The sequence below is a fragment of the Necator americanus genome, chromosome V (assembly GCF_031761385.1).
Source record: "Necator americanus strain Aroian chromosome V, whole genome shotgun sequence".
NCBI classification, from domain to species: domain Eukaryota; kingdom Metazoa; phylum Nematoda; class Chromadorea; order Rhabditida; family Ancylostomatidae; genus Necator; species Necator americanus.
In genome coordinates this window covers 17,638,685-17,647,122 of record NC_087375.1, presented here as the reverse complement: position 1 = coordinate 17,647,122, position 8,438 = coordinate 17,638,685, and the positions used below count along the sequence as shown (strand labels likewise).

At 38.6% G+C, this 8,438-nt stretch overlaps 1 protein-coding gene across 2 annotated transcripts; it reads right to left on the bottom strand.

Annotated features, from left to right (window-relative positions):
- Nucleotides 1-1,776: 1,776 nt before the first annotated feature.
- On the bottom strand, nt 1,777-3,536 carry RB195_014242 (uncharacterized protein; the record flags this gene model as incomplete). 2 transcript variants are annotated; one of them, XM_064204413.1, is made up of 5 exons in its annotated part: nt 1,777-1,915; nt 2,235-2,353; nt 2,417-2,524; nt 3,119-3,129; nt 3,407-3,536. In XM_064204413.1, the coding sequence occupies 5 exons, from the start codon at nt 3,534-3,536 to the stop codon at nt 1,777-1,779; spliced, it is 507 nt and encodes a 168-aa protein (XP_064060293.1). The 2 variants fall into 2 exon arrangements, with proteins under 2 accessions (XP_064060293.1, XP_064060294.1); XM_064204412.1 differs by lacking the exon at nt 3,119-3,129 and having other exon boundaries at nt 3,480-3,536.
- Nucleotides 3,537-8,438: the final 4,902 nt, after the last annotated feature.

Sequence of the window (8,438 nt, the reverse complement as noted above, 5' to 3'; positions counted from 1 at the left end):
TATTTTCTGTAGAAGCCAAACCTACAATCGTCATACGGCGTTCACCCCGTCGAATACATTCGGCGCGTCCACACATTACTGCGAATAATTGACTACTATAGCTACTTAAAATATATAAAATATGTATAGTTACCTAAAATCTAACTGCCAACATATGTTGGCAAAGGCTATCAACATTGGCGATCGCGACTTCATTTTTGAAGGGCATTAATCAGTGCAAGGTAAAATGATACGATTTCTCCGCCCTCAGTCAATTACCGTCATGATTATTTATTGTTTCTGCTGACTTTGTCTTGTTAGTGAGAAAAATGTTACATAATAAATAGCCATACTTACAAAACTACCACGATGTGCGATTGCATGAAAATGAGCTTCAATTTAAAACATCTCTAGATTGTTCTAAATTCTTCAGAAATGTTGCGTAGTAAGTCAGGACCTCGGCTCTTCAAATCTTAACTGCGATAATCGTTTCGTTTTATGGATCTTTCCGTTTCTACCTGTTATACATCGTGAGAACAACGAGGATGATCTGCCCGTAGAACTACCACGAAGTAATTCAAATCCAACTCCAAATTGCTGTTTTTCTGCCTTTACAGGGTTTTCGGAGTCGAATATGTCATCGTTATTCGCTGCTTTAGTCTTGTTATTGCTGTTCCTCTCCGAGAGCAGTTATTTCTCCAAAATCCTGTTCTAATCATCCCTTCTGGATTGACCATTACGTTGTCGACTATGATAAATGCTGATTGTGTGTTGCTGATACATTAACGAACTATTTAGGAGAAAATATGTAGGATGAATCATTGCGCCTCTTTTTCCAATTCCATATACTTTGCCTTCAACCTAGATTGACTCATCAGTTGGTTAAAAGTAAACAGCTTTTTGACGAACGAAAGCGGCGTAATCTTTGTGGTCTCTAACAGATTGACTTCCCACCCCGAACAAGGTTATGTGGAGGATTAGAACTAACGTTTCTATTTGGATTATTCATGTAGCCACTGACAGTTTCTGCCATAAAATTTTGCCGGTCATCTGCAATGAAACTCAGAGAACACGAATGAGACACTTTGAATTATCATGTATGTTACGCAAATAAGTATTTTGTGAAGATTGCCTATTTTTGTTTCCAATGTTTGGATGGAATACCGTACATAATGCTTGCATATCAGGTCAACTACAGCCCAGGGAGATATGATGTTAATGCTGTTGGCACATCTCGCGATGATAGAGAACAAATTCTTTCTAGAGCGGATATTCGTTTATTTATTTCAAAACAGCCACAGGTACGCTGTAAGCAAAAGTAAGCAGGAAAAAGAGTCGACTGCAGTCCCCCTCCCCCAGACTTTAATTATCAAATATGCACATTCTTTGCACATTTGATGTATAAAGTCTGAGAGGATTTGCAGTTGAGATTTCTTTTGCTCACTTGTGTGCTGGATAGATTCTCTTGCTCCAGAACCCACGAAATTAAAACCCTTAAAAGAGGCTTCCTTGTCTCTAAATTCTTCTTCTCATTGGGGCGCAAAATTGTACAGCAACCTTTATTATTTTCATTTGATGTTATGAAGTGACGATATTTCCCGTTCTCTGATGTGAAAATATATACCCTTCTTTTACCATTAAGTACAAACTTACTCGTTCGAATTAACTGCTCAAAGATACTCTCCATGAGGGAAGATATTCGCATAGTTAAAATTTTTTGAAATATGTGTTAGTATCACACTATTAAAATGATTTGTTTTTGCCAAAAATGTTTAATAAAACAAAATTGTAGTAAAATCAAAACTGTCTGTCTTCGTCGAGCATGATTCTCTGGTGTGTTCTCACATATTCTTCTATGTTATTTGACGCAAGTATCAGAGCTCCAAGATTTGGAGGTTCGCGTCGGAGCTCTTCATCTGTAGCATCGATCATCTTGCTGAAAGTAAAAACCATTAAAAAGTGGTTTCTCGGGGCTTTCAAGTTTTTATCGACTAGGTTCCAAAGTTCTGGAAATATTTAGACTGAAAACGTCCACACATCAAGCGTGTGCTCCGTCTCTTCGATAACATACACTATAGTCCGCCGTTCCTGTTCCAGATACGTGCTCTATTCTCCACACAAAAACATTCCAAGATTCTCTAACTTACATTACATTTCACGCTCGTTCATGGACTTATAGTATGTCTTCATTTAGGTACAGGAAATACGAACCTAGAGGATGTCCAGGTACGAACTTTTTATATGAAAATCTTTACTTAATAATGTTGTTCGCCACGAGAACTTCATCAACAAGTTCATTGTCTTGCGCACGGTGACCATCTGCCAGCATTTCTACGTCTGCGGGAGAAATTTTCTGCAGTCTCAAGATTAGTTCCTGAATAAATAGCTTCCATCTTCGAGGATTTCGTTTGATGTAAAAAAAAGAAGACTTCTGTACCGAAATCACATCAGCTATAGGGTTTCCCTCGACACGATGACGAAGTTGAGTGCAGTTAGAAATCATGTCGTTTAAATCGATGGTTCGCTTCAATTCCTGAACCATTTCCTAAACACGGTCTACTTTGTCTTTGATATACACTAATATTATTTTGAAACATATTTGTAAGAACATTGGAACATTTCTAGTCATAGTCCATGTTTCGTTCCCTTTTGTCACATTTAATAATATATTTAATCGTATACATAGACTTGCCACCGAGAGTGTTGTCACCTTTTTGTCGAAACTCGCTGCAGCCCACGGAGCTGAGCGCGACTCTTACATGCAACTTTCTTCGCAAGTTCTCCCCACTCAGATCCGACCCGTATTTAGCTTTCATTAATAATACGTCGCAGACAGACGCCCACTGCATCACATTCGTCTGTTTATTGAATGCATATTTATTATTGAAAGATAGGCTGCTATCCATCACAAGTACTCCAGAAATTTGTGCGGTGCTTCTCGATGGGGCCGGTGTGGCGCAGCCGGTGAGAAGTAATTAGACTCGGTTCCGTTGTGACTGCACAATCAATGGTTCGAAGTCGTCCTAAGTTAGGAGGAATGGCAATGGCATCGAGTTAGGAGGAATGGCAGCAAAGACTGCCATTCCTCCTAACTCGATAAATTGCTGCCAGATTTTCCTGGGAGGATGAAAATACTGACCTGGTACACGTCTGAAAGTCACTACAAGACGGCGGACGCGTTCATAAACTTCAAACGATTGCGAATTGAAGTAGTACGCGCAGGCGTATACTCGTAGGACTGGATGATTCACTACAACGTGACTCATCAATAGCCGCAGAAATTTTTGGATATGATGTTTGTGCATTCATAAACCTCAAACGATTTTGAATTGAAGTAGAGTAGATGCATCTAAAAGGGAGTGACTAGCGTCGTGCACCTTATCCTTTTCTTGATTGAATATTATTTTCTCTCAAACTACCCCTACACCATCTTCCTGCAATCCATTTCCAGCAGATTCGAGGGCAGAATTGGCATAATCTTGTTCAGGGAGGCAACGAACCTGCGCCATCACACCAGTTGCCGCAAGCAGCGCGGCTCCAACCACCAATCTGAGCATTCTGAAAACAACATGTCGAGTAGCATCCAATAGCATAGAATAGTGGATGACCGAGGTGAAAAATATGTTTTCAAAAAAAAATTTAAGTCAGGCTTCAAAATATGAGAGACAACAGAAATAACAGTATTCATTCAGTTGTTCGAGCCGAAGAATCGCGTTAAAAAAAGGAAACTAATCAAAATATCTCAACATTTATTAACTCCATTACCCCCCTTCCCCCCCCCCCTCTCGAATTTTTGAGAGCATATCTGTCGCGAAAATTTGATGCAATTCGATAGGTTGCCCTGATGTCATTAGAGAGATCCTCACCATTAAAATTTAAGAAACAAGATGCAAAAGGACGAAAGCGTGCGATAGCATCTTTTTCTCAGAAGAAAATCTCAGAGATGTCAATGAACGTTTGCAGTGCACACAATGGTGATGCAACTTTCAGTTCTACGCTTAAAATCAACTAGTTACGAAATTGTATCCCAACATGGATGATCGGATTAAATTAGATGGACGTCAAGGCCATATCAATATTAAACTACTCATTTTACGTCCATGCAAACATCAACAGTTGATGAGCGATTTTACGAAAACTATTGGAGTTGAGAATAAAAAATGCATAAAATTTTGTAATTGAAGTACGGCGAGGAATAGCAAAATGAATAAATATAAATAAAATATTATTATTCTAGGTCATTGATTCTATCTTTAGAAAAGGTGCTAACTGAAGTTAAAGGTGAAGATGTCTTCGAATTAATTATCTGGAACTGAATCATTATATTTCCCCATATGGTGGTACATTCTTAGTTTGCAAAGGTCTTTTTTTATTTCGCTTCCTTTCTTTCCTATTTTATTTCCTCAAACGCGAAGTTGCGATCAACTCGGTCGACTTGAGGACGACGGAATTCCCAGACAATCTCTTCTTGCTAACTGAACAGCAATAAAAATAATATAATCATTTGTTCTCAAATACTCTCAAAGTAGTAGAAGTTTTGAAAAACGCTAGATGTTATATGTGTGCGGACGAAAGTTAGAGAAACTGAACGTTTTAGAAAAGAGAATGGAAAGTAGGGAAGCCGTCCTGAGTATTTGTTGACAGGAAGATGCACGAGCGAGCCGAAAAAATGTTGAGAGACTAAAGACATGCTGGTCAAATGTTCAACAAACGATCGGGACGTGGTAAACAAAATCGTAAAATCGTGGTCATGAGCAGTCTCGGCCGCTTTATATCCTCAACATGTTGTTTTCTGAATGCTCTGAAATTCTGAAATAGTTGCAGCTAAACAAATAGATGACAAAGCACTACACAACGACTGTTCGGAGTGGAAAATGCGTCCAAACACGTGCTATGGCCAATCAGAATTAGACTACCTAGTATTCGTTGGTACCGCATACGCTAAAATGGATCTCCTACTCATACGAAAGAAACGAGCAAAAACAAAAATAAATAAACAACGGCAATCCACCACACCTGCATTTTATAGTTGAACTAGCCTAATTCGAGTGTTGTGAAATGTTGAACTGACAATTAGGTCAAGAACAAGAGCCACTTGTCTGAGCGATTAGCGTCAGCGGAGAACACATGTTTTATAGGCAGTATGTTCAAGGATCTTTTAACCACAGATCGGAAGAGATCTTTTTTCAACAAAACTGATATTATTTCTAATCACACATCGGTCAAATCTTCCGAGTTCTTTTGTGTACTACAAAACTTAATTTGGTATTGGGAAAATTTTGAATACTCCTATTTTTGATTACCTTATCATTTTGACTTGAATTTGTAGTTTTGATTTGGAATTTTCTGCCAGATAGGAAATTAGAAACTATTGAAAATATTTGCCAGAATTTTATCGTAACGACTGAAAATAAATCTGTTTGTGAAATTTTGCACTGCTGCAGCTTACTGCAAACGATGTACTTCTCAGGCTGAAGCCTCTCTACTTTTTAACGGTATGAATTATGACCGCGCTATTTCACCGTACGGTTCAATCCCAGATCTTGGATTTGTAGAGTTTGCTTTACGTCCAATTATAAAATTCACAAACTTTTCCGGAATTACTGAGATCGACGAAATTCCTAAGAATCCAACCAATCAAAAATCTTAATAAGGATAAAAGGATGACGTCTATAGCCTCTCAATGCACATGGAATGCGCTATTTACTTTTACTGCAACTCAGAATTGTTGAGTTGGTTTCAGAACGCGTGTTGATTCATACAAGGATTTGCGAAGGCCAGCCGAAATTTCAGGTCAGTATTTTCATTCTTCTGGATAAGTGCCAACTTGTCCACGCCGAAGGGATGAATGGGTTGGTTGGGTCTAGAGCGGTTTCGAACCATCGATGGTACAGTCGCAGTGTATCTCTCATCGAGTGCGCTACACCCAATCCATTTGATGTCTTGATAATGTATTGCTGGAAACTTTACTTCAATGTAGTGAAAACAAACAAACAACTAAGCTTTGTTTGATTTTTACACCACCATTATGAATTTTTTGATTTGTCAAATATATGGAAAATGCGCAAAAAATTTCGGGGGCAACGTGAATGTGATGTCACCGTATGCGCGGCTGAAGATTACCATGAATGCAACTTGTGTTTTTGAAATATCAAAAATAATGTGTACAACAAACCATTCTGGTTATTGCACCAGCATCCACCAAATGTGCTATTGCAGTTTACGCGAAAAGATCTCTCCGGGGTCGATAAATTGGTACCAGACTTGTCTGGGAGGATAAAAACACTGGCTTGACACATCGGCTAGCCACCGCAAGTCGTTGTATAGGCCAGATACACGTTCGTAAACCTCAAACGATTCAGAATTGAAGTGAACGTGGGGCGCATCCCAAGCAGATTGATTAACGCCAGAAAATTTTAACACTTTAGAAACTATAACAGCATCGTTTTTCTGTTCCACACAAATGTAAAAAGGGAGACCTTTGAAAGTGCTTCCAAAGATCTTTCCGTCTTTGCACTTGATTACATGCAGTCAAATTCTACTTTGGCCACGTATGCGCACTCAAGAAGAAAAGAAACGAGTGTTATTGACATGAGCTCAAGGATAACGAAGTGTGAAAAATGAAATTGCTGTAATTCGCGGCGATCTGGATAAATTTATCTCCACAGATCAATTTTCTCATTCTTAGGCAGCATTGTTTACGGCATATTCCTTGTTTTGAAAAATAACCAAGCGGTGACAGATGAATCATGAGTGATGATTTCAGCTCTTGATTTGACATACATAATGACGGTGAATTAAGAGGACTTCATTATGTGTCACACTGTGTTTCCACACGTCCTGCTATTTTAAGAAGACTGAAGTTTGCTATTTTGTCGTACTGTCTAGTGTTTTGGTATAGGAAGAAACTAGATAGTTGTAAAGGGTGGATGAGTGAAAGGTGAACAATAGCAAAAACAAAAATGTAAGTTTTGTTTTAGTAAGGACACATGTACATATCTATAAACAAAGTGGCCCACAAAAAACCGGTCTGTTGTCTGGGACGAGCGCGACTAATGTACAGGTCTTTTATCACTGGCGATAATCCATGTCATGTAGAGAAAAAATGCAACAAAAACAAACAGTAAACAAAAAGTATTGGTCTGCATGACGTCTGCGAATACACATCCAGCGAAATAACTTACGCGCCTTCACAAAATGAGTAGAACTTCCGCTAGCGTTTTCTTTAAGGGAGTTTCCAAACAAACAACAAAGATTTTATTCCTCTATTGTAACGCACGTTCCCATTTTATGAGTGCTCGCAAATGATAAAGCATCTGGCATAATCAATCCACTTGGGATGCGCCACCACGTTCACTTCAATTCAGAATCGTTTGAGGTTCACGAACGTGTATCTGGCTTATACAACGACTTGCGGTGGCTAGCCGATGTGTCAAGTCAGTGTTTTTATCCTCCCAGACAAGTCTGGTACCAATTTGTCGACCCCGGAGGGATGAAAGGTTTGGTGAGCACTAGGGTGGATTCGAACGACCGATCGATCGGGTAGGGAGTGGAACTTCTAACCGCTACACTACACTCGCAGTTAATAATTGCTAAATGTTAATGATAAATGTTTCTATTAGCGTTATTTTGGTTGACTGACTCATGCTGTCTTGAAAAAAGCAGGAATTTTTTGAATGTTTCTTATATGTAGGGAAATAATGGAAAATAATGTTTAAAAAAGGTAGTGGCAGCTCCTCTGCAAATCTTATCTATGAAAGATCTGCTTGCCCGTTGTTCACGAATGCGCAACGCCTTATTTGTCATTTTGTCCTAACCAATATTCTGGTCAATCTTTCTTTATCTTTCCAACTTCTGCGGCTCAAAATGTCTCAACTCCTATTATTACTGTATTCTGCTCGCATATAAGAATACATATGTATTTTGCTCAGTCATCTTACTACTTTGCATCGTCTGTCATTGCTGCTGGTGAATTTCGTTTGACCGAAATACAACAGTCGTTTTTCGAGAAAGCGATTAGATCTGGAGTGAACGTACTCCCCATATAATGGAAATTGCGCCAAATAAACTACTTACGTTTGAAGCGCATTCAAAATAATCAACGAAACTGAGTACTGAGTTGTAGCCTGAGTATGTGATAATGTCTACAGGAAATGTTCTATCGATAGAGTTAACTATTAACTAACTGGAAATATGGATGTGGAAATCAGTAAATCATTAAAATAGGTACTTCGAATTCCTTGGCATTTTTTTGCTAGGTGATTTCTGTATTACGTATATGAGCATCTTTTCGAATTTTTCTCTATATTTATGCCAGCCATAAGTTACATTTTAAGTAATCACATTTTCATGTTGTGTTATGAACTCCATCCTACTCGATGTTGATATTCTTCAAGCTAATTTGACAGTCATTTCCCAACTATATTGTTACTTTTGTCGCACTTGAATGGCTTCGCTGC